The sequence below is a fragment of the Drosophila eugracilis genome, unplaced genomic scaffold (assembly GCF_018153835.1).
Source record: "Drosophila eugracilis isolate 14026-0451.02 unplaced genomic scaffold, ASM1815383v1 contig_353, whole genome shotgun sequence".
NCBI classification, from domain to species: Eukaryota; Metazoa; Arthropoda; class Insecta; order Diptera; family Drosophilidae; genus Drosophila; species Drosophila eugracilis.
The window spans coordinates 1,626,549-1,654,204 of NW_024573209.1; the positions used below are offsets into that span (position 1 = coordinate 1,626,549).

The following is a 27,656-nucleotide window of genomic DNA, read 5'->3' on the forward strand; positions in this document are numbered from 1 at the left end:
GAGCTGGGAGCCAGCAGCCAGGACCCAACCAGGACCAGATCCTCAGCCACGGAAAAGAGCCTGGTGTCCCGCATAAAGTTGGGATTCAGCAAAATGGAGCGCACAAACAAAAGGCACTCACACATGAGGCATGAAAAGCAAAAACAGCAACGCAGAAAAGTTGCTGCTGGCATATATGGCTAAAGAAAAAAAGGGGGAGAAAAAAATAAAAGCGAAAACGTTTCCAGACGCTAGAAAACTGCGCATTCAGTGACGCGCTAAAAGTCGCACATACAAACAAATACACTCACACAAAGGCAAACAGTGAAAAAGCGATGCAAAGTACACTCGAAGAAATTGGCGGCCATTAAACAGCAATTTCAAAGGGAATAAAAGGTAACAACTTCTTGTTGCCAGATTGCTTGTGCCTGAATAAGTCTGGGTAAATGTTTTTTGGAGCTTTTCTAAGGAATAAATCCAATAATAATCCATATTTTCATAAACCAATCCTAGAATAATAAATCCAAACAAATCAGGGCTGACATCGACGTGTATTTACTAATCACATTCAAAAGCTACAGTTGCTAGCGTTATCTAAATCTAAATAAACTAAACTAAAAACAGGGATAAATTGATTCAACCATGTTTCAGTAACTTTTAGCCGTGCATTTACAATAAAATACACCCGTACTCACTTGACATGCAAATAAAATGAATAAATAAAATTTGCACATGTGCTTTTCACACCTTGTGCCAAAACATATAAACCCGAGGGCTGGGCGATGGGTGTTTTTGGGGGTTCCTGCGTCGGGAATGGGAGGCGGGATCGCGTGGGCAAAGCAATGAAGTGAGAGTTGCTGCTGGTGCAAAATGAAGTTGAAAGAACAGAACGAATGGGCACAATGCGCTGGCGGTCGTTATTTGTTGCCCGTTTGGGTGTTGGAAGGTGGCAGTAAAAACTGCAGCACGCACTCCTTGAAACGCAGCAGGAACGAAGGCAGCAAAAGCAGCAGAAAAGCGGCAATTACAGGGAACTGGCAGCTGAGAGCAACGCGCTGGGCATTAAAAACAAAATCGGGTCATTCGGGTAAAATGAGAGAGAATGACGGCCGTTGCCACCTTTGGAATGCCAAACTAGGGTTTATGGGCCCCGTGTGGTGTACTCAAACTTTTATTGCGCACTGTTAGTGGCCCGCTTAGATGTCACGGCAATCAAAAGTTGTTAATGCTTCACGGGGAATCGTAATCGTAAGGAAATTAGTTGCATATGGCGCGATAATAAAGGATATTACTCTCCTGCCACTCCCCATTTTCGTTTATTGCATCAGTTAACCAAGAAAAAAGAGAAAGAATACGCATTCGTGTTCATTTCTTGAGGAAGTTCTTTAAATTGATACAGAATATTTTGAAAAAATCATAGAATTTAATAACAGCCATCAAAAAATATGGTTCAAACTGAAAAAAATATTCCAAATCCATTTGTTCAATCAATCAAACCAAAAAAAAGATGAAAAGTGAAAAGAAATTTCGGTGTAAAGTAGAGCATTTTTTTGTAAAAAGTAAACGATTTTTCTGCCAGTTGCAGGTCGGCAGGGCCATTAGTTGTCCTTTGAGGATACGCCAGCAATCGACGGTGGCAATATTTTAACTGTTAAATGCAGTGGCTCCCCTTGCATTTGCATATTTTTTTGCCTCCTCCAACTCGGTCTCCAAGCAATTTAAAGATTAAGCACCTGGCAGGGATTTTCCAGCACCAGAGCCAGGACCAACACCAATGGCAAGTTGCAATCGAAAGTGCTTCAACCATAGTCCTTCTGAACAAAAGGAAAAATGGATACATTGAGGACCCTTTGCCTTTCATCAATTTCACTTATCAGGCAATGTCAACAGCTGGCTCTTCAGAAAGTGAGCTTAGGAGGATTCTAATCACACGCCCATTTAAACAATGGCAGTCCTCCTTGTGTAATATGGTTTTTATCCCCATTTGATTTATGTGAAGCACAGGTCATAATTGCTTTCCCCGGAGGTCACCTGCCTCTCCCCCTCATGTAAAGGACAATGCGGAAGGCCTCCTGTTGCCGTCTCCCCGTTCTCACTTCCTGTTGGCAATTTTGCTGCTGGAAATTGCATTTTCTTCAGTCATGAGTTTGTGTAAGTGTCCGGAAGAGCTTTCCCTTTGTTATGCGCCACGCCTGGCAACGAAATTAGAATGCCTTCGTGCAACACTTGCCAGCGGTTTTCTATTCTTGGCCCAGTACCATTCACGTTAGCCATCAATGCTCGTTGGGTCTGCAAGGTTTCCATCAACATAAACAGGTTTCCCATGTGCATAGATGGTTATGGACATGCTTGGCATACTTTCGCAAATGCTTTCAATGCATTTTCGGCCGGGGTCTGGGGATTTAAGGGGGCATGTAGAGCTTCACTCACTTTCACTTTGATTGATGTTGTTGCCTGTGCAAATGACTAAAACGAAGGATCCGTGTGCCTGTGTGTCCTCCTCCAAAACCGTTCCCGTTTTTCTGTTCAGAAGATACGACTTTGTCAAATGAGCACAACGTCACAGGCACACAGCTGAATGGCTGGATGGCTGTCCTGTCCAGAGGATTGCTCAATGGCTTGTGGCTGGCAAAGTGTTCGCCTGGAATTGGGGCAGCTCTTTGACCTACTGCTAACGCAACTGTACCTTAGCTTTAGCTTTTCAATTTAATTGTTATAAATTTAGGGGTTAAGTGCTTAGTGTTTTGAGCTATAAATAAAAATAAGTTTAAAAAGCCTTTTATTCATCTTTAATTTTTAATAACAACCTCAAGAGTGTTTGTTATTAAAAACATACAAGTATATTAACTTAAGAGAAATAACAATTGTGCAGTTTAAATGCACTTCGGAAATACCCAAGGATCGCGTTTGTTACCCGAAATAAAATAAAAGAGCTGATGAAATCGGTTCCAATTATTTCCCCAGCGAAGGAATGAATATTGAAGTGTTTTTTAATTAAATGTGCCGACTGAAAGCAATCTCCATGCCGAAGTATATTGAATGAGTCTGTACTCGTATAAATGTAAATAATGAAAACAATGAGAGAAACCACTTAATGACTTAAAAATGAAACAATCAATGCAAAGGGAAAGATTTCGCGAGATGTGAAAAGCAATTAAAGCACGCAAACTGCCCTCAATATTAAGGGACTCAATTGGTAATATCTTATTTCTCTTAATATATAAGTTTTAAGACAAAGCCCACTATTTTAGAATCTAATCCCCAGCAATTTAATCCATTTCTAAGCAAGTCAAATTGAAAAGCAGCCTGTGAGTAAGCCAATAAGCAATCCTTAGCCGTTCAGCACAATCAGCCAGCATGACAAATGGGGAGGGGATTATTGAGAACTATGCTGAAAAAAGAGCCAAATGGAAGAAGAAAGTGAAAAACAGCCCAGTGAAAACAGGATACAAAAAGAAGTTGACTGTGAGGCAGGGCAAAGTAACCAGAGCGAGGAGGTGAAATTACAGGGAAAGACGAGGAAGAGGAAGAGACGAGGTAAAAGGCGGTGAAAGTACAAATAAAACAACTCCCAGGCGCATTAATTAAAAAGGAGCAGACAAAGCGAGGCGCAGATTAATTGGCATCAATGGAAGAAAGACAGTGGCAGTAAAGAGGGCTCAAACAAGGGCCAAGACGCAGGCCAAGGATATGCTGGCGGAGGAAGTGATTAAGTAGGCGCAGGGCGACGGTATGGCAGGGGTGAATATCAACGGATATCAGCGGAAAATGAGTAATGAAGTCGAGATGGGCAAGCCATTTTTTATGCATACAGGACAATGAGAAACTAGGCCTGCGTCAGTATGTCTGTATTTGTGACCGAATGACTGTGTGTGAGTGTGCGCGGGGAACGAGCGCCGCGTTTTATGCTACAGTTTCAGTCGGCTTCGAGTTGGCTTTCTGTTTTTTTAAATTCCCCGAACGTTGTTGCCCTGCCATGTCAATGAACTGCTGCCTCTGCAGGAGAGTGTGTGGATTTTGCGAGAATATGTATTTGCGCCGCACATATGCAAATTTCCGCATACCGAAACTTGTCTTTGCCGTGGTCGAAGGCTGGGCAAAAAAAGAGAAACGAGTAAGGGAAATAAAAACTCTTGGGCTGTAATAATTTTGCCGTTTGCTTTTTTTGCTCATTTAAAATTCAACAACTGCCGCCCGTAGCCGCCATTTATTTATATACATATTTTTTTCTTTTCCTTCTTTTTGTAGACACACATAAGGTCATATACATTCATAAATACGCACACTATTTGAATGCGAATAAGCCTCATTTTTACATGTCCTATTCTTATACGGCTGCTGCACTAAGAAACTCACAAAAACGGCAAACTGGCTTCAAACACTCCAACGATGCACACTGCAATAATATTTATGTTTTTCTAACTAATAACAATAATTATCATTCAGATTTAATACAGTTTTATGTTTGTTTGGAGTTATGTACATAAAACAATTAATTAAAAACAAAATTTAATGCTTTTTATCATTGTTGAAGTTTATTGACACATTTTTAGTTCCAAAATTGTTTCACCTCTTTATCAAATATATTTACTTTAAGTTTTTTCATCATGGCTTTCATTTTGTTAGAGTTTTAATTAAGTTTTTTTTCACGCTCTCACGTTTTGCGGTTGTTAGTTTTATAATTGTGTGCACCGCTTTTACTCCGAATGAACATGCGCATTCAAAATTTAAATTGGATGGGTGGAAAAATTGGAGTTGCCCCGACAACTGCAATTAGAATATATAACCAGAAAAAAGGCAACGTCCTGTCAAAAGCAAGCAGTTGATGTTGAGTTGCCTCTGAAGTTGAGTAAATTAATAAATTTAAACAAGAAAAAGTCCTATAAGCTGGGTGGATACACGAAATCCTGGAAATGTAACGGATTTCTAGGGATATTCCATTACACTTGCGTGGCCAACTAAACGAATTATACGAGTGGCGTGAAACCAAAAACGCACTCAATGTATAAGCCGACAAAATTATGGAGCGTCAACAGAAACTCAATTTGGAAAACGGAATTTTATTAGGTCGCTGTCGACCCCGTTTCCTGGCCCTCCCCATCCACCCATTTTATCCCCCTTGGCCATCCGGTTTCGTCCTCGCAAAAACCATGGCATACTTTTTAGCGTCAGGCATTTGTTTGTCTGCTGCGGTCGCAGTCGCAAAGTGCACTGCAAAATATAAGTATGCAGAAGGAAGAGGGACGAGGATGTTTGCCGTTGAGTAAGGGAGATAGGTGGCTGGCCGAAATGGACTCTGCTGCAGTCAAGTGCAATAATGTAATGGCTATATTTAGCCAGGCTCGCACATACAGGGACATGTTCCATGTTTGCTTTTGGCTTGCGTTATGGCCGCAATATTACCAAGTCCTGCCACGTCGCTCCTTTACAACGTTATATTTGCCGCATGCTTCGATTTTGTTGGTCTGTTTGCCCTCATCCTACCCAAAAACCACACCCGCCGATCCGATTTGCCCGGAAAACATATTGGCAGCATACTGGTAGGTGGAGAACCGCCGACGGGGTGGGATTTCGGCTCTCCGTCGGGGCAGGCAGCTCCATTTCATCTCTACTGCATTCCTGTCGCATATTTGAGCCCATTTTGTGATTGCACTTGCACACTGCCCAACGGAAATTGCTCGAACAAAATATTCGAGCAACGCGATGAGCCCATGCTCATCCCGAATCCTTCACCCTCCAAAAACCGATCCCGATCCCTGTGGTCCTTGGCTCTCGCTTTGTTAGTTAAGCGCCCGAGATTTGGATTTCGCCAGTTGTTTTTATTTTTCTTTCTGTTGTGGGGTTTTTGTTTCCTGCTGCTGTTGCCCACCGAGTGAGCCATGAATATTTCAGGCATTTAATTGTAAATTACACATACGCCCTGTGCGCAGCAGTTGAATTTTTTAGGAGCAGCTGCCGCTGCGGCGGCTTCGGTATCTGGTTTCGCTGTGAAGCGCGGATTCGGTTATTGGGCCACATCCCCTGGGAGAGTAGGCTAGGTTGCATTAAAAAAGAAACAACTATCTTGATTAAAGTTCACTTAAAGTAAAAACTGTGAACTGTTTTCCGCCTTTTTTTCTTTCATTGTTTATTTATTTAAGCATTCACTTTTTCATCCCAAAGGTGACCTAAAAATTTGATGAGGTGTTATTATCACGGGAATTAAATGGCGGGTATACTGTATAAAATAAGTGATAGAAATGGACTTAATCCATTTTCAAGAGAAAGCAAAGGGTGCAGTTATTCTGAACTATTTTAAAAGTGTTTCTATGCTTTCCTTTCAACTTACAATTTGCGAAGAATTGTTTCATACCCGAAAATATTGTTTTTTAATTTTTGAAATCGTTCCTGCCTTTGTTTTTACGGAGCTTTGGATTAATTTTTTGATGTATTAAGTGAATGAAATGAATACAGCTTGCAGATTAATGCGCGTTTTTCAATTGCCATGCCTCCCACCCGTGTGTGAGCTGCTGGCCAAATCCCAACACAGCTCGCATCCTGTGCGGCAGGAAACACTTTATGAAAAAATAACATCCAGTCCGAATTTCCAGTCAAACTCTGCACTCTATGAATAACTGTATTATATCCGCGTTTTTTACGCGTTAATTATTAATACTTTATACCGTACGACGTGTGTAATTAACTTCCTGTTGGTTATAATATTTCTGTTTTTTTTTCTCACAACCCGCAGGACGAGAAAAATCAATTGCTAGTCACGAATGTGTGGTTGAAACTGGAGTGGAACGACATGAATCTGCGCTGGAACACCTCCGACTATGGCGGAGTTAAGGATCTGCGAATACCGCCACATCGCATCTGGAAGCCTGACGTTCTGATGTACAACAGTGCGGATGAAGGATTCGACGGCACCTACCAGACGAACGTCGTGGTGCGGAACAACGGGTCCTGCCTGTATGTGCCGCCGGGTATCTTCAAGTCGACATGCAAAATCGACATCACGTGGTTCCCCTTCGACGATCAGCGTTGTGAGATGAAGTTCGGCAGTTGGACATACGACGGATTCCAGGTTTGGTTCAGTCTCCCATCCAAGCAAGGCAACCAGGAAGTACTTAACTTACTGAAAAGAACTTGTAGTTGTTATGCTTGACCGATTCGATTCGAGTGCATATTTATAACTTATGATTTATCCTTGGTTCTTATATCTGCATTGATCTGATGCGAGTGAGATATTTACATTATTCTACCCTCTCCCCGAATATATATCATATAAAAAGCTGGATTTACAATTACAAGATGAAACTGGCGGTGATATCAGCAGTTACGTGCTCAACGGCGAGTGGGAACTACTGGGTGAGTAAGCCAACGTCGTCCTGGAGCGACCACCTTCCTCTCTCTCTCAATCTCAATCTCTACATACTTCGACACCCGAATACTCAGACTCTGAGCAGGCGGTCTCTGCCCCGTTCTTCAGACAGATAAAAATGATAAAAAAAACCAAAATGAGAAACGACTCCGCAATGCTCTCAATTCAATGTGTGTGTGTGTGGAGTTGAATGTGGAAGTTTACACTCTACGCCAGCGAAAAGACAATGGCCGAGTGCTAAAGACTCGCTGCTCCTTCTTCGCGGAGCTTTGTCCTTCCGGCTGATTTATAGCATACTTTTGTGTGCCAAACACACACACAGAGACACACGCACCATTATACTTCAACTCTCTATCTCTCTCTCATTCTACCTCTTACTTACTCTCTTTTACTCTTGAGCAGGGTTCAAGCTGCGAACTAAAGTTCCGAACTCGTTCCGTTCGAAACTACGACTGTGTTGCTCATCGATATGTGATTGAAAGCATTTTTTCAATCATTTAGAGATGAGAAGGTTTTTATCACTGCTTTTTGATACTTTTCTATGGTTAATTCATTCAATTTCAATTTCAATTTCGAGGTCAATGAATACGGAATTAAGTAAGGCACTCGATGAACCCTGTTGTTATCCCACCCATTTACTCAAATACTTTCGTACTCCACCCAAATCACACGCTTATCCAGTGTTCTCCCACTCACTCTACTTTCAAAACAAAAAAATAATTTAAAAAACAACCAAAACTATCGCAAAAATTCTTGGGCGCTTTAACTTTTAAGTCCGAAATAGCCGCGTAAACATTTCGTTTACTCTCAGTGTAAGATGCCTGCTTGAAGGAGCATAACTTTAGGCTTCGCTTTAGTCTAAATATGCTACTCCAAGTGCAGGTCCCAAAATAAGTTTTAAGCCTGATTAAGAGGTAAGCTCCGGTCCTTGAATGCATCTACTTTAGATTATTTTTCCCGGAATCTATAAATCATTTTCTTAATCGCAGCTAAAGGCATGTGGATAGCGTATACGATAAAAATCTAACTGAATGCTGAATAGAAAATGCTTACTCATAACTTATCCGAACTGTATTCAACTACTGAAACAGCCATGAAGATTCATAGAAATATTTTTGCATTTTGCCTAACAATGATATGAGGGAATATTATAGTACCGCGATGAAGATAAATGTACATAAATATTATACTAAACCATTTACACTAAACTAGCTTTAATCAGATATATTTTGTTAGAAATCTGATTACTTTTATTTACGTTACTTTAAAATAAATTATTTCTTCTTAAAACCAAGATGGACTCACTTAATATAATACTTAAGAAATAGTAACTTATTACTGATTAGAGATTATATATTGTAAAAGTAAGTCCACCTTGATTAACAATACTTACTTTTCCTTTAAGCTTTTATTGTTAAAAACACTTTGAAGTGAACATCTTTTTCGTTTATCTAAAATTTAAAAACAACAAAAAGAACTGAGAAAGATCACTTAGGCAAGAAATCAAGTTGTTAACAAACTAGAGTTAAATAATAAAAGCAAAAAATCAGGAAAATTTTAATGAACGAAAGCCCAGCCAATACATATCCAGTCAACCCGCAAATGATTGCATCCTTGGGAAAAACCATGAAAGCTGAAAATCCAGCCACTCCCACGTTTTTGTAAGCATTTCATAGTCTGGAAAAAGTTCGAGCTAGCTGAATAGATAAGTTAAGAGAAAAAGCTATGGTCTTTAGTTGGGCAATGGAACCGTGCACCAGAACCAATTAAGAAATTAAAAGACAAATACTTCTGCATCCTCGCACATACATGCACTGTGAATTAGTGCCTCCAAAAGACACAGAAAGTTTTCAACTCAACACTGGCCACAAAAGTGCAAAAGAAAAATGTTTGCAACAAATTTTAGTTTCATTTGCCAACAACTCTAGTTCCCTTTTATTCCCTGTTTTTGGTTTTTATTTTTCTGTGCGTAATTTTTCGGGAGTTTTCAAAAGTTTTTCGGCGGTTTTTGTTTTCTTTTGCCCCCTTCAAGCCATTCCTTATTTCCCATCCGCTTTTTGCGGCCTTTTTCTCTACCAGCTTATGCAAATTATTTTGAGTTGGCCAAATGCTTCCAGACATGGGAGGTAAACTGTTTGTGGGGCGGAGCTTCTGGTGGGGCCTCCAAAGTAGCTAGGTCATTTTTAAATACGCTGCCAAGGCATTTTGTTCGCAGCTCTGTCTCTGGTAATCCCTTTGGTAATCTTGGAGTAAGTTGAGCAGATAATTTAGCTGGAAGTTTTGTTGTAGCCAACTCCCACTTCCTATCTTCGTCCTTTCTGCATTTCTTTTCGACATATGGCAAATGCTTTTTGCCAAAAGTTTTCATTGCAAATATGTTTGCAAACATGTCGGGAAATGGGCAAAGGGGAAAGCAATTAAGAGGCTGAAGTTATCAGGGAAGGGGACTCCATGCTTTTTGAATAGATGTACTTTAGAGTTCGAGGAGAAAGTTTCTTACAGAATAAAGATTAACAGAAGTACCAAAAATCTTTCAATCAGCTACGGCAACTGCTTAGTTTAGTCATTAAAACCAATACAGAGTAGGGGGTATTAGTTAGTCAAAGAGCAAGGGAATAAGTGTAAATTGCATAATCTTTTGGACACAACAGGAACTTTCAATTTACAGCCAATAAACTCGGCTTACACAACTTCCCTCTAAACATACACACTCTGATTTTTGTACATGTATATGCATACTTGAATAGCCCGCAAACGATTTCTTATCTCTACATACTTTTCTACTACGTATTTACATTTTGGAAAGCAAAGTGCATAAAAACTTTTCCCCCATAGTAAATTGCTCGGCTTTACTCCTTTACTCTGCCCGGCTCTTACTTAACTTTACTTACAATTAGTTGCCTAGACAAATAAAACTCTTTCCGAACTAAGTTTACACTCAACTAAACCCATACCCAGACCCAGACCCAGACCCGAAAAACATCTACCCGGCATGCACACCCACACTGCACCACATCTCCCTGCCAAACTGCCTCCACTACTCATATCTGTAAAACATTCAAGAACTGTAAATGGCAACAATGCTTCAATTACACCTACCAGCTACTCTAGTCTTTGATCTGCTCTACTCTGAACACGCTTTTTACCAATCCTCTACTCTTCTATACTAAACTAAACTATATACTACTACTACTACTACTACTACTATTCCCTACTTTACTCAACTCTTGTAATATGCTCAGAACAAGATGCTCAGCCCGAGTAACTAAGTAAAGACCGCCACAGATACAACATATCTGACAAGAACATATATACTGAATAAAAATTCGAAGGATATTTTATAATCACACTTTTCGTACAATTGAACAATCGCAGGTGTGCCTGGCAAACGTAACGAGATCTATTACAACTGCTGCCCGGAACCCTATATAGATATAACCTTCGCCATCATCATCCGCCGACGAACACTATACTATTTCTTCAACCTGATCATACCTTGTGTACTGATTGCCTCCATGGCCCTGCTCGGCTTCACCCTGCCGCCGGATTCGGGTGAAAAATTATCCCTGGGTAAGTGTACCTGAGATATGCCAGCTAGGAGCAACAAACTAGAAGGGGATGTGGCTGAAAGTAAGCCACATTAATTTCAAACCACTTACGCAATGCAAATACTTAAGAGTAACAGGAGGGGAAGTCCCTACATGCAAACAGCTTAAGAGCTGCTCGAAAAGTATTTGCCAAGTACTTTTTAAATAATGACAGCCTAGTCGGTGGGAAAAGTAGCGAATTTCAAATTAGATGCCTTTCATAATCGTGTTGATAAGAATGGGGCTTCATCTCCCCAGCCAGCTGCCTGTCTCACTTTGTACCTAGCTGACTGACTGGGATGACTGACTGACATCGCACATTGCCCATTATTGCCATCGTTACCCATTCTAAGAGCTGTGTCTGCTGATGACGCCACAGTCTCAAACGCTGGTAAACAAACTATTGAACTTTTAATGCCACGGAGCTGAGTAGTAAAAAGTGTTCAACGAGCCGGGCGTAAGGCCGGGAATGCTCCTCGAAGTGTGCTGTCAATCGACGGGACAGAGCATTAGTGGCTTGGAAAATCAGTTGGGACTCGACCAAACTGAAGGACTCTGTTACTACTTCCTCCGCTGCTTGAGTACACAAAACTGAAATAGAAATAAATGTCTAGCAAGTGGGTGTTGGAAAGTGCACGGCACAGTATTAAAAGCTTAGTATTAAAACCCTTTGGGGGAGTGTGACTGATGTCGAGTTCGTTTTTAACTAGGGCAAATTATTTTTTAAATAATTACCCAGAGAATAACTATGCTGAGTTGGGTGTAGACTTGTTATAGATATATCAGTTTAAACAAAATTTTTACAAATCAATTAAATGTCATTCAAACGCTTACAAAAATAAAATCATAATGGATAGTGCACGCATTAATAAAGAAACTAAATAAAACTGTTTGTCTGGAAAAGTTCTTCATAAAAATTAAACTTGTTTATGATAGCCCCATTGCTTAATCGATTCTTTCCATCTGATATCTAGGTGTTACCATCTTGCTTTCGCTGACCGTGTTTCTCAATATGGTTGCCGAGACAATGCCGGCCACTTCCGACGCAGTGCCACTGTTGGGTAAGATCATTTTGTTTACCAATAGTAGTCGATGGTAGAGCTTCTCGTAAACGTAAACCTAAATCATGTTATTATCGCTGTGTGTACTTATTGCTTTTGAGTTCACGTGCTCCTCAGTTTGTCGTTCTCTAATTGCAAACCATTAACTTAAACATTTATACTGTGATACTTTCATATAACCTATGTATTCGTTTATATATATATATATATCTCTAAAGTTGCAGTTGCATATTCATTTAATATATCCATGCATTTCTAAAATGATTTTAAAATCCAAATAAAATCCGATGATTTTATAATATTAAAACTTTGACACACAATTAAAAACCCAAAATATGATTTTGGAGCACAGCTGTCGACTTAAGGTATTCCCTTTGGCGGCAAAGTCAAATGTTATGTAATAATATTTGGCTTTGAGGTCTAAAAGGAAAATCCATGCTGATGCAACAAAAATAAAAATGTTTTCAAAACAAACGTAGCAAAAGAAAAGTGATTAATCATAACTAGAGGGACATATAAATGTGACTAATAAACCCTTAAAAAACTTGGCCAAAAGCAAATTAATAAAGTAATATACACAATATATATTATATGAATCTTAAAGACCGAGAGCCGATCAATACTTATATATAAATTAAAACACGAGTTGGTTTGAACAATGCACACATATTTGCCAACGAGTTTCTTGCACGCTATAAATATTTTTTGTTTCGGTTGTCAAGATATCAGTGTACACATATAGTTGGGTTGTTCCTTATCCAGATCCAGTTCACAATTAAGTAAAAAGATTAATTATATTAATAATAAGGTTTTTTCATATCAAAGTTACAAAGGAACAGCTCCACTACATCAGCAAAAGCTAACTAAATTACCGACAACCGAACTTTCCTTAAACTTTTTCATAATTTTGTTTCTCAAAATTATACAATCTTCCAATTCGAATATCTTTCCTCCAAAAAGTGCTTACCAAATTCAAATTATCCAATTAAAATTAACATTATCTTGTTGAATTTATTCTCCATTCCGTTCTTGGCGTACACTTTTTGGTGTCTAACTTCTATATTTACCTAACCTATGCCTAAAGTATACAAACTAAAGTTAACCTCGTGTGTGTGTGAATTAAAAACAGACAATAAATCTATATGTATTTTTCTCGAAAATAACATTTGCTATGCCTATTAAAAAAAACCAAACGACTAAGAAGCTAACAAACAGAAAACTTTTGCATTTAATGTACTAACTAAAATATTTTGTACATATTTCTTGCCTTTTTCTTTCTCTCAAACAAACTATGTACCTTCCGCAAAAAACATAAAATTATGTGCTCACAAAATGCATATAAAACCAAACGAACAAAAATCTGAACTTTGAAATATGCGTTACCCCAAACGAACTAACACACAACCAACAACAACTTGCAATCCAACATTATAATAACAACAAAACCAACCAATAATCCGTGCACCACTACAACAATTACAATATATATTCCTACACTGAACATAATAAATATATATAATATTATAATATATATATATATATATATTGACAACACGCCCAACCAACCAACAGGTACATATTTCAATTGCATAATGTTTATGGTAGCTTCATCCGTTGTGTCAACGATTTTAATATTAAATTATCATCATCGAAATGCTGATACGCACGAAATGTCCGAATGGGTAAGTCGCAAATAGGTCAACCCACCAAACAACCATCCCAAACAACCACAGCAACCAAAAAAAAATAAAAAATACAACTCTCTCCAACCAACCAACCAAATACAAAAATATCAAAATAAGAAACAACTGCAAAAGCGACCATCACTCATCATTTATAGCTTCAGCTAGTTTTCAGTGGCCGCAGAACGGCAGCTCCAGGGGAACCTCCCATATATCCTGCCCACACATATATCCTTTTCCCTGAAAACGTGGCTCGGATCGGCGAAGCCCTTCTCCTCCCCCAGAGTCCTCTGTTGCTGTTGAATTTGAGGCCACTGTCGCATAGAATTAGCATTTTTTATATGATTTATCTCTGCCAAAAGAGACGAAATTGCAAAATGTTATGTGAGAGCCATGCAAAGATAATTTATGTGTTAGCTAGCGAAATGTTTTTGTGTTAGCTATTTTCACATTGTTTAGTTACTTGTTGTAATTTGTGTTGTGTTCCTTATTGTAAAAACGAAACCTAAACGAAATAAACATAAACCAATAAAACAATATTGAGATTAAATAGTTTTTTCTACTGAACATTTAAGCATATCTATTTCATGAGACTAAATTCAGTTTGATATTTTTTCAAGCCAAATGAGAACTTCTCACAGATTATATGAGCTTTTCTAATCAAGTACAAATATCTTCGATCATTTTCTTTCTTAAAAATATATTGTTTGGAACATCAATTTCAAATTATAAAAATTCAAAATAAGAATAATAAATTAGAGCATTTAGAGCATAGGCTAACGACCACTGAAAATATTTTATTCCATTCATATACGTAAAGTATATAACAGATTAAATAGATTTTCCACAAAGTAAAACTCATCCTAGTACAAACCATTATCATTTCAAATCAAAAAAGAGAAAAATTATCATATTTTTATCTCAAAGCTCATCCCTCTAAAGAGCCGAAAGCTCCCTTGAAAATATAAAAACATTTAAACTACTAAAAAATACCTAAAAAACGTATTTGCAAATAGTTGCACAAATAAATGTTGTTCAATATCCCTTTAATTGTTATTATTGTTGATGTTGTTGTGCATTTCTGTTTCATACACAAAAAGAGAAAAACATCCTTTTATGCTGTTCGGTTTTTCCATTGGTTCTTTGTTAGTTTTTGATGCCTACTTAGAGGCTGTTATGCAAGCTGCAATTTTATTTTTTGCCCCATTTGATTTTGTTAGTATACATAACTGTATCTGCAAACTTAGCTGAGAACCAAAGAGCCAAGCCAACCAACAACCGAAAGAAATGTCAGTTGATATAAGCTTTAGACCCCGTCGACCCCTGTGTGTGTGACCCCAAAACAAAAAGAAGAAAGAAGAAAAACGTAAATCAAAAGAACCAAGAGCAACGTAATATAACGAAGGGAATGCCGAGCCGAAATGTGACGGACGGATGTACAGAGTACGAAATGAATGTTGTAACCATCCAACATGTCTAGCTACTATACGTGTCTACTATAAAATAATTTATGTAATGAAAAATATCGTAATGTTGATGTTGGGCCCATAATTTGTACTTACGTGTATGCCAGCCACATCCTCGATCCCCCCAGCAAGAATCCAAATGCCATCCAACCCGAGTCCCAATCCCAATCCCTTTTTGCTCGTAACTTTGTCACCAGTTGCACACAAGCTTTTGTATGTGCATCATTATACTCCTCTACCAATGTCCCTGAATAGGTTTAACAAATAAAGAGATGTACAACAAAAAATTAAAGAAAAAATGGAACCAAAGCAGATGGCAGCTTTAAAACTGCTGTCCAATTATGCATCATGTAATACGCTGTGCTGGTGTACGACGTCCTGTAAATTGTACTCTAGCCTCTATTTACCTACCCAATATCTTTTTTCACCTCTAAGTACATATTTAATTCATATATCTCTGTACATAGTCTCTATGTGTGTGCTGTAGTGTGTGTTTGAGTGTGAAATGGTTTAAAAAGATCCTTTTGCGGCAGGCGGTTTATTAATTGAATAAAGGATAATAGGGGTCTCGAATTCAGGAGGATAGTTGCAATTTTAGTAACTGATTTTAACAAATGTAATTTAAATCTGGATACAAGTAATCTACTTTAAAGCTAAGCACTTTAATTTCATTTTACCTCACAATTATTTCAGGTTTTCAAAGGAATTGTATTACATATTAATTGTAAGACTTGCAGTTAAAGTTAAGGTTTTAGGGTGTTTAATATCTTTGATTCACTTTTATATTTAACATTTTAGAGATTAACAATAAAGCACGTTATTTAATCCCGACTTGTTGCTTAAATTCCTAAGAAAAAGTATTTTTAGTAATATTTTCTGAAGTTAAATTAGTTTTCCTTCTCCATTTACCTCATGAAATAGCAATGAAGTTCTTTATTTTCCTTTAAGCTTTCAAATAATGATATCAATAGTCGAAAATATCAGACATTTCATGACAATATTTTCACAAGACAGTCAAGTGGAAAGCAATTTCTGTACATTATTGCAATGGCCTCCAAGTGCATAATGAAAAGTTTCGCTAGACGAGACCCAGAAAAGTAAGAAAAAATCAAGAATAAGGGCAGCTCAGCAAGTCGATTGGCTTTTAAGGAGTCACTCACATGACAAGTTTTGTATGGTTTTCGCGCAAGAATGTTGAGGGTCTCCGCCCCTCGACACACAATTGAATTTGGAACGCGTATGAGGGGAAAAACCAAAGCAAGGAATCGAGTACGAGTAAGAGTACACACAAAGTAACCAAGGGGGGAAGTTTGGGGGCTTGACAGTTGGCCCAGTTGTGAGTTGTCCTGACACGGCACCGAAAATTGAGCCAATTCGAGGAGCAGGGTAAGGCAGGGCTAGGCAGGTGCATTAGAAATGTGCATGCCGAAGAAGTCCTTTTTCAAGTCCTTCCTGCCGACTGTCGCCTGCCACTTGAATTGGCCCCAGAGACTTTGTGTGCCACCAAAAAACACCCGCTTGGCCCCGCGCCTTTGTGTGATAACAACAAATCAATTTGCGCAAAATTTGCACAAAAGATGGTGGCAAGTGTGGGTGGGCCGCATTGATATGGATATGGCAATGCCAGTTGCTCGATGGCAATGGTTAACTTTGCATTTAGTTTGCATGCCACGTCCTGAAGCGCATTTCCATGTAAGCTCCTCGCTTGTTGGCCAACAAAAAAACAAAAAAAAAAGCTGGAAAAAAATAGAGGAAAACCGCCAGCAAGGAGGAACCGACATGATGGCGGAGGCAGCCAGCCTGGCCAAAAAGGACGGCGGACGTGGGACGGCCAGGGACAACGACAGTTTCAGACAAACTGCAAGCGAGCTTGTCAGCTAAGAGCGTCGGTTTTTCAGCTCCTCAACTGCATTACGGATTTCGAATGGTGGAAGGACGTTACGGGATGCAGAGCTTCGAACACCGATGCCTGGGGATAAGCTGCAGTGAGGGAGCGAAACATGTTCTGACTATCCCATCGATTTGCGTTTTTGCGACAGTGCTGTCCTTTCCTTCCTTCTTCTCATGGCGGTATTTGAGTTGTCCTCCAGTACTCCAGTCCAGTTAACCAGTTTAGCCATCAACCAGATAACCGGTTTACCCCTTACCAACTAACCAGATGACAATCATTGATGAATGAGATTATAAGGCTCAACTGAGATACGCAATCGGTCTTTGTTATCGGAATTATTGACTGTTAAATACAAAGGCAGGGTAGGAAAAGGATTAATTTTATTGTTAAGGGTACTTTAAAACTATACATATGTTTTGGTTTAGTTTTGACATAATGAAAGCTTTATAAGTGCTAGGATATACAAGGATACTGCCAAATTCTTAGCATAAATTCACTTGCTAAACCAATAGAGGGGAAATTAGCATAAATCAAGAGATCGGTGTGAATGTCTTTTAGGGAGATTGTTTACAGCTTAGCAGCTTTTAGGCCAAAAACTATAAACTCAGATGTTTGTTATTGTTATTGTTATAGCAAGTGTTGTGTGTGTTTGTGACTCGTTCTATATATATATGTGTTAATCTGTATCTGTATCTGTAAACGTATCTGTGTTTGTGTTGTAGATCATAAATTTTGCATGCACCGTAGCTATAAATAAGCAGAGACCATGGCGAAAAGCGAACACACTCCATTTCTCGCACACGAAAACTGAAACATACCCACATAAATATTATTATAAGTGTAATAACAAATCACCCAGCAGACTGACAAACACCAAACAACACCCACATGTTGCTATGTGCCTCTCTCTCTCTCTCTCAATATATATACATATGAAAGGACTCCAAGGGACTCCAAAACAGTGTTGCTTTAGTTGTAATCAAAATCAAATATAAATCATACTTGTGGTCATCTGTCTGGGTGCGAGTGCCCCGTTTCATGCAAAATAGCCATAAATCGTGGAAAGTCCGCTTGAGTTTTCCACACATTTTTCGGCCCCAACACTTGCACCCAGACAGAGAGAGACACACACACAGAGCAGTCATCATCCACAAACACGAACTTTTAGCACACGCAATTGGAGCATAAATACATCAAATTTGATTTTTGATCGGATTATCCTTGGGTCCGTCCCACTAAACGTTTCCATTTCGCCACCTGCCGCTTAGATACGCATCGTGTTTTTGTGCTGGCTGCCATGGATACTGCGAATGAGTCGACCAGGACGACCGCTGATCCTGGAGTTCCCGACCACGCCCTGTTCGGACACCTCCTCCGAGCGCAAGCATCAGATACTCTCCGATGTTGAGCTGAAAGAGCGGTATTTAGAATTCGAATTATGGCATTCCTGCTCTCGTTTTCTTCGAGTGTAAAGCGAAAGCAGGAATAAGAAAAATTGCTCATATTGTATTTGCTATTCGTACTGAAGGATACTAAAGTTGATTTTATTCCACTCGTAATGAAGCTCGTCGAAATCACTTCTGGCCAACGTACTAGACATCGATGATGACTTCCGGCACAATTGTCGCCCCATGACGCCCGGCGGAACACTGCCACACAATCCGGCATTCTATCGCACGGTTTATGGGTAACGAGTCACATTGGGATTGGTTTAACTGAATCTAGACACTCACGTGCCACATTTCTATTTCGTTTTCGGCCTGGTCCAAATCGCAAAACAGACAAGGCGACGATGGCAGCATTGGGCCAATTGGCAGCACCCGAATGCCGGATGCGGTCACCCATCATACGTGCATCAAATCATCAACTGAATATGAATTAGGTTTAATCTTAAAGGAAATTCGCTTTATAACTGATCAGGTAAGTTGGATATCCAAAACTCTATTGTGCCGATCATATATTGTACTAATCAATGTTTTAATATTTAAATTGTTTGTATTTATAAGAATACTACATGCATGCTTAACCTAGTTATAGCACTCGAAAAATAGTTTCCTACAAACGTTAATTGTTTGCTTCGTCTTCTTCTCTCCAACTTAACCCACTCTTTCTCTTTGATTAATAATAAAAAAATATATAAAATATAATATACAGCTACGTAAAGATGACGAGTGCAATGACATTGCCAATGATTGGAAATTTGCAGCTATGGTCGTTGACAGACTGTGCCTTATCATATTCACAATGTTCACAATATTAGCCACAATAGCTGTACTACTATCAGCACCACATATTATTGTCTCGTAGCCATATGGGCGAGGTGGTTATTGTTATTGGTTTTATTATAAAATCAATTTGTTAATTATTAAATTAATAACGAAACTTTTTAAGTAAATTAAAACTAAAAAAACAAATTAAAAAAAGCACAAAAAAATAGGAAAACACATGATAAAAACCAACCATTGACTAAATAATACATCCAAAAAAAACTAAAAAAAATTAAAAATTCGTCTCTGAAAACACAATAATTTATTTATAAAACTCTCGTTTAAAAAGTCTTTCATTAAATCAAACAGACACTAAAAAGAGACTTAAACCAACATCATATACTAAAAAAAAAACGTTAAAAACTAACTAATTCCAATTTTCCTAATTCTATACAAAAAAATCTACATAATGGTAAATCCAAGAAATCCCCTCACTTCCCCGCAAGCCCCCACAAGCCAGTATCTATATTTCTTCCATTGAATATATATATATACATATATGTTTGACAAGCAAGCAAAACGGGTATATTTTCTTTTTAGATTTTATATTTTATAGAATAAGCGAGGCGTTTTCATACGAAATAGTCACATGGGTTTTCGAAACATTTTTTTTTGACAGACTTCAACGGGAATTGTAGTATTTCAAAGGCAAATTAAAAGCAAAAACCAAACCCAACCCTTTTTGGAAGACTTCGATTTGTGAGCTTTATTGTAGAAAATGTAGATGAGAAATTTGCGAATATATGAATATGAAAACCCAACGTTTTAAGATCTACAGACGGACAACTAAATTTTGTATTCTTCTTCAGAATTGAAGTCAGTCCAGGGATTTGTTTCGAGCAACTTTTTGCTAACAATTAGTACCTAGGCCACTTAAGAGATTCCGCCACATTCCCCCTCTCTCTATCTCTCTCTAGACGAAAATGCATTTCCAAAAACAAAACAAGTAAACAAAAAAAACAGAACCAATTAACCCTACATATCCTACATACTGTGTAACTAGCTCCCTCTCTCCCCCTAAACTTTTCTTAAGTTGAACGTCTAAACCAAATGATAAATCCAAAACCAAACCGAAACCCCTTAAATCTTACCAAAACCAATAGAATAACCAATCTGAATTGGAATTAAGAAAATTCACTGGAATATAACATTGAAAATGGAAGAATCAAAACAAAGCAAATGAAAAGATGAAAAGAGCGAATATATAAGAAAATAATTGAGAAGAGGCACAGCAGGTAATGATGAGCCCAGAATTGCGTTCAGTAAATGAAATGCATCCGAAGGACTGCATTTCATGTTCACTGGCGTTGCACGAGGAAATGAATTTATAAAATTAAATGGTTGCGAGCAATAATATCTGCGTGTTGATGAATTGCATGATTTTTTGGTGATGCAAACGATGATCGATCGAACTATTGCGCGAGGTCAACGACAGAGGGCAAGAGTTCGCTCCTTCAGCGCATTGAGAACAGCGAAACTCTACACAATCTAACTTTCGGTATTGATTTCATTTAATTTTGCATTTCCTTTGTTTTATTTATGATTTTGAAATACTAAAAGTTAAGGTACGACACCAGAAAGCAATTCAACACAGAAAACAATCAATTGGAAATGAGGCAAAACCAACAGAGAACAGTACTCGAGATTTACCAATAACAATGAACATCACAAGACCCTAGAACACGTAACATGCCGGTGCATGGGTAATTATGTGCTTGCTTTAGTAATGAGCGCACAAAACATACTTGATCAGAGACCACAACAACCAGAACATATAAACCAAGGAGCTTTATACAGATATAATATATATGATGGAGTTTAGCGTGAGTCAATCTGACCCAACTTTTCATATATTTGTACCATACACAAGATACACACCCACTAACACACACACTCGGTTGTTTGATGGCCGGTTAATCCCAATATTATAATCTTAAAGTATGTTTCTGTCCGCTTACTAGCCAAGCACACAATTTCAAGGAAAAAAAAAAAGAAAAAAACAAAACAAAGGAATACAAGAAACAAAAATCTTAAAAATTAACACGGTCTGGGATTTGGATTGGGGAATGCGAATGGAAATCTAAGAGAAGATGATCTGTTCGGCATATTTCCCAAGGAGAACTCAAGCCCATGACCAAAAACAGAGATAAAAAGCAAAACTGCGTTGGTCGAAATTTCACACTGAATTTTCTTTCCACACAAAAGCAAAGAAAACGTTCGAAATGGAATTAGCTTTTTAATTTTTAAGTTACAGTTATTCTGCTTCTAATTGTAAATCTTGTGCAATGTAAACAATCAGAATTTTTCTTTGAATATAAACAATACGACGACACAACCAAAAAACCAAAACAAAAACAAAAACGAAAACATATAGGCCACAGTAAAATGCAAAAAACCAAAAAAATTCAAAAATAAATAATGGAAATATGATTAGCAATTAAACGATGTCATTCAAACTAGACTAGGCTACACAGAAACCCATAAATTGTTAAGATTCTATCCAAAGAGCTAAAAAATGCGAACTCAACAAAACATACTAGAAATAGATTTACATACAACAATAAATATATTTCGAATAACGAACAAATCGAACAAATAGATGAGGAAATATGAATATAGAACAAATTGGTTTTTATGTGATTTGGTTAAAGGACACCTTTGAACATCAATTTATATACAGAATTTTTATGCCGAACTATACAAACTTCTGACTTTTTCTCTTATTTTTTGGTTATTTTACTTTTGAATAGATCAAAAAGATTTATAAATAAGGTTTAGCTTTTGATAAAAGATCCAGAGTGTAAAATAATATGAGAACTTGTTATATTTTGATGAAGGTGAAATTCTTTTTACATTTTGTTGTATGCCCACAAGAGTAGCTTGGAAACCAATGGATTTGTGGGGAGTTTTCTCAATGTTTTTGATAAACATATACGAGTATAGATTTGATTTTGTATGCTTTTCCAATGCGAGTGTCAGTGAGAACAATTAACGATAGATTTCAATCCTAACGCTTAAGAGTATTAAAGAAATAATAATAGAGAACATAGCAAACAAGCTGCCAGCATGAAAAATAAAAACAATAACTAATTTTAAATCTTTTATACATTTCCATCAATTGTGCTTATTTAACACAAAGCAAAGAAAGCAAACCAAAAACCAAAAAGCCCAACTCAAATATCTGATGGCCGTTTTCAAATAGCAATCAATAACTGGATTATGTTCAACATCCACTTAGCTGAAGTTGAACCAAAGTTTTCATATAAGCAATTTTTAAAGAAGAAACGTCACCCCAGTAAATAAATATGAGTACATAGGAAATAGTTAAGCTCTCTGTCTGGGCTGAATTAATCGGCAACATTAGTCGAGGCCATGCAACAGGGCGTTGTAATGATGGAGAATGGATATTGAAACTAATAAAGTTTTAGTTCATAATGAGGACAGTTTGGAAAATAGTTCTTTCATCAACCATTAAATACACAGTTTATACATATGTGTGTATATTTACATGGATATATATGTGCTTACGTACCATATATACTTCTTTTTACACAGACAAACGAGTATATATATATTAATATATAGTATACTATGTAATAAATTATAAAAGAAAATATTTGAAGCAAATGATGAAACTTTTTCCTACAACTAGTTGCATTTAAATGAATTTTAAAAAATATACATAAAAAGTATATATTTCTTAAAAAACAAAAACAAATGAAAAACAAAAACCAAACTCCTTTCTCTATTAAATAATATAAATGAAAAAAAAGAAAAAGAAAAACACATAAAACTTTAAATTAATATTTAATTAGTCATTTAAAAAGGGTTGAATAAAAACCAAAACCAAATCAAGCGGGATGAAATCGTAACCTAGTAAATATTTAAATTAAATTAATTTTAAAAAGTGAAAAAGAAACAAAGAACACAGAAAACAAAAACAAAAAACAAAAGAAAAGCGCTGATTTTTTATGTCGTTATTAGTATTTAAATTTAAATAATTGCGTATAAATGAAACATACAGAATTAACTAAAGAACACAAAAATATGACATAAAAGATTAGAAGAAAATTTAAATTGGTCATTTTGACCTAAATAGTAAATTATAGAAGAAAAATATAAAATAAAAGTTGAAAGGAAACAAAGAAGAAAAGAAAAAGAAACCCGAGTAAAGCGATTGTAAAATTTTAATTATTATTCAATAATAAAAATTCAAAAAGAAAAGATTTGACAGAAATACCAAAAAACAAATTAGGTTTTATTCTCCGAAATCAAAGATTCTTGGACCTCGGATGATGACTCTCTGAAGACGAAGATGGAGCTGCTCTCTACAGACGGAAAGGTAATTTGTGTTTTATTCTAGAAACTGCTGCGAGCTAGGCTTAAGGTACATTTTCACACATATGTAATAAAAGTGTAAATATATATTGTATCAATGTTCATCACAAAAAATCCATTATGTCATTTACTCATTGCAAAACTACACCTAATACACTGTAAAAATCAATGATTAGGTTACGTAGTAATTACGCTGAAACGAATGGACAAAAGAGCCAAAAACAAACTCGTTTGACATTTATATTCAAAGTGGTAAAATTTCAAAGATAATTTCCAAAAAATAAAGAATTTTTGGCAAATTTTACTAAAAGGAAAATTCTGATCCCCGCGCAGTTTGTCAACAACCAGCTGAAACTAAATTAAAATCCAGTTCCTTCTTTACGATATTCCCATAACAGAACCAATTATATAACAAATATAATATATATCCAGCTAGCCAAAACAACTGACTTAAGATTTAAACAGCTGAAGGAATGCTGCGTGTATGTATGACCAGTTATTTTCATTTTTCCCTCGTGGAAAGTAACAGTTGTAAGAAAATCTCCTCTATTTATCCCAGTATTTCGGCATGTTTTCGTTACATCCTTCTTCTATTTATTTCCAAAGTCCTTTCAAAAATGCCCAATTTTCCGAAATCGATCCAAAAATATATTAAGTATTCAGTCACTTCCACCTTCTTTTTGTGCACTCTTCTCTAAACAATTGCTTTTGCATGGTATGATCATAGATCTATATAATTTCTTTAACTAAAATATATATTCTACATCTAAACCCTTTCACGATGGACAACATTCCTGGGAGTTACTCGAGGTGAGTTATTGCCTTAATCTATAAATGTACATTTTTAATGTGCTTTTCTTGTTTTAGGAATAAAATCTGGATGAATCAAGGGAAATCACATAGGATCTGGAATGTTTAATAAAAATATAAAGTTTTTTTGTTTTCACTATATTAAACTCATAAAAAAATTGTTTTACTATGAATATGTATTTATATTTTTATTAGTATTTTATTATGCCAAAAATAAAATGTATAATGTTTTATAAAACTGCTTAAATGAAATGAAAGAAAGATCTCTGACTCAGAAAAATATGGATATTTAAATATCAAAGAACTAGGAATGTTAACCAATATTTGCATACTTTAGCTATGCCTTAATGTTGTAATTGTTGTTACACCTAACGAAACGACTATTCTGAGGAAAAGATGCTCAACATTTATTGAATGATTTTAATCAATTTGACTTTCCTTTGCTTAAATGCATTTTTGACCATTTTTGGCTTTGCTAAGGAAATTTCGCACAATTGGGGCAACAACATCAAATTTGGTAAAAAATGGAAAAAATTTTACACTATAAACTGTGAATTCAGTTTAGTTGGGAATACAATCTCAACGAGGTACAACATTCCAAATTACGACCACTATTGGAAAAATGCTGATTTTTAGGGGGGGCAGCAAAAATACTTAGTGTTTTTTTAGCTAAGGGCCATAAAGAAGTCTACAAAGTTCCGGCGGTTTACGACATTTCATATTATTGACAATTACATGTAATATACATTCCACACTTTTTCTACATATTTCATACAGCTGTAGTTCCACAAATCGACCACTTGAGTGACTGGCGCTAAGTCAAATAGTTCTCAAATCAGCCACTGCATAAACAAAGCGCGAAGGCATTTAGGAATTTATCAACACTGAAACGAGGGCTGAATATATGAAAAGGGATTATAGGAATGGAACGAAAATTCAAATTTGAATTTAAATAAAAGTTGTAACGACTTTTGTTTCCGTTTCAAGAAGTTTTCAATGAATTTTTAATTTTTTGCTGATTACAAAGTAAATAAGGGACCGACTTATAAGACCCTAACGTGTAACTAAAACCTATACATATTATTAAAATATTAGTTATAGTTATATTGTTATAGTTAGTGGTTATATTGCTGCATTTGTCTGCCCATGCAAATCAAACAAATTCACCGATAAATAAACAAGCGTATGGAGAGTTCGTACATACAAACATACATTCGGAAGTGCGGAAGCACTCTGAACTGAAAATTACCAAAGGCAACAACAAGCTCCTTTGTGGTCTTCGATGCTATTGCAAAAAAGTGCATTGCAAATATAAACACTCATGCCGCTGGCCAAAAAAAAAGATGAGCTGACCCCTCTTATCATAATGATAAGGGATGCTGCCTGCCGGGTGACCCATTCTATGCCTATGGCAACATTTTGCAACCCACCTCAGATTTCCCTCTTTTTTTTGCTCTCGGCTTTACACATTTTTGTGCGTGAAAAAAAGAGTTAAAATTTTTTTTATTTTGCATATACCAGTTTAACAAAGCGATTTAAGGCTGTACATAACTATGATATATATATATATATATATATATATATAGGTGGCCGCATTTACTAGTTGTTGTACATAGAGAGAGGGTGCCACCTATATACCCGCACACAATCCCGTTCGGCGGCAACAACAATGCACTTTTGTTGTACATTAAAATCGCCGCCTGTCTCTGGGTGTGAGTGTGAGTGTGTGGGCTCATGCCTATGTGTGTGTGTGTGCGTGTCGTGTAAAGTATATAATTAACGGCATTTCGCATATATGTGCAAATGTGCGTACGATTCGCGTACATAGGGCATCCCCCTTGCATTCCTCACTTACCTCATTACATGCGAAGAATACATAAAGTAAATGTCAAAAGCGACACACAGATACTCGCGCACGCACACAGATGCACCATGTCGCGATGTTGCCGTTGCCCTTCTTGTTGTTGTCCCTGTTGTCGTTGTTGTTGCTGCTGATTGAGTTTGAGTTGATGATGAGTGCAAGTTGCGACCCCTGACCCCCAGATCCCCGAACCCCGATTGCCACCCGACTCGCCCCCAATTCACCCCTTCAGACGACCATTCAATACAGCGGCCTACCTCAATATTAGCACACACACACACACAGGAACTCCAGTACTTAGCCCGCCTGCACAGGGAAAAAATATTGATCACCCTATGGTGTAAGTTTGTACTGAAGAAAACTTTTGATAGATATATAAATAAAATTATGGAAAAGGGTGACCCCTTATATCCTTTCGTCATTAGAACCAAGGTTTCCCTGACAAACTTAATAACATTTAGATGAGCAAAATCAAAACCTTATCTTGAAGCTTTAATTTATTGAATAAAATAGTTTGGTTTATGAAACTAACTTTACATTTTCTGCCGTGTATGTTTATGTGTGCTTGGGGTGTGGGTGCCACCGCTGTCCGGTTCTTTTGTGACTCCATGTGCATCTTGGCACAGTCTTCACTACCCAGAGTCCAGAACTGAGAACCCAGAACCCAGCTCTACCCCATCCAACCCCACTGTTTCCCTGCTGTCTTGGCCATCGGACTTGCACAATAAGCACAAATTACGAGTACGCATTTCGCCCAAAAGGGAGGGGGTGTTCATTGGGTTTTGGGTGGAAGGGTGTACAAGTTTCTTAGGAGTTTAAGGGGTTGTCCGTAGGGGTCAACGCCGTCGCTGTCGTTGGGTCTCTTCTTGGGTGTCGTTTCTTATGGCAAAATTTATGTGCAATTTTAATTTATGCATTTGCCGTCACATTCTGGACAGTGTGTGCTGAATTTAACGAGGTTTAAGAAGAGTGCTGGCCAGTGGGTTGATTGAAGGCGAGGAGGTTCTCCACGGGGGGAATGTCCTGCAACTTGCACTTGAATCTAGAAATTTACAGCAGTTCCTTGGACTTGGCTGTGTGTGATTGCAGACACAGAAAGATGGATTCTAAGGAAAATTAAACTTACTCCCTTTCTTTTAATAAATAATTTATATCACATTCTTGCACATCGGCTTTTATCTTCTAGTAATTTATTTACACTCTAGATATTGTTCTTTTGGGGGGAAAAAGTAAATAAAAAACTCAAACCAATGTCTTTTAAATTCAGCAGGGCCTAATTAATCAAATTCTGACACCTGGATGAAATATCGCTTGAGAAGCTGTCATAAGATGAAGTGAACATCTTGCACTC

General features: G+C 37.2%; 1 protein-coding gene across 1 annotated transcript in view; it reads left to right on the plus strand.

The window, feature by feature from the left end:
* Positions 1 to 23,050, plus strand: part of LOC108105797 (neuronal acetylcholine receptor subunit alpha-7) — a 52,678-nt gene extending 29,628 nt beyond the window's left edge. Inside the window, exons 5-13 of the mRNA XM_017212529.2 lie at positions 6,710 to 7,045; positions 7,254 to 7,329; positions 10,718 to 10,912; positions 11,904 to 11,990; positions 13,563 to 13,672; positions 18,298 to 18,449; positions 18,594 to 18,716; positions 18,811 to 18,949; positions 19,184 to 23,050. Coding sequence (XP_017068018.1) covers positions 6,710 to 7,045; positions 7,254 to 7,329; positions 10,718 to 10,912; positions 11,904 to 11,990; positions 13,563 to 13,672; positions 18,298 to 18,449; positions 18,594 to 18,716; positions 18,811 to 18,949; positions 19,184 to 19,336 — 1,371 coding nt within the window. The 3' untranslated portion in view covers positions 19,337 to 23,050. The remainder of the gene's footprint in view (positions 1 to 6,709; positions 7,046 to 7,253; positions 7,330 to 10,717; positions 10,913 to 11,903; positions 11,991 to 13,562; positions 13,673 to 18,297; positions 18,450 to 18,593; positions 18,717 to 18,810; positions 18,950 to 19,183) is intronic.
* The last annotated feature ends 4,606 nt before the right edge of the window (positions 23,051 to 27,656 follow it).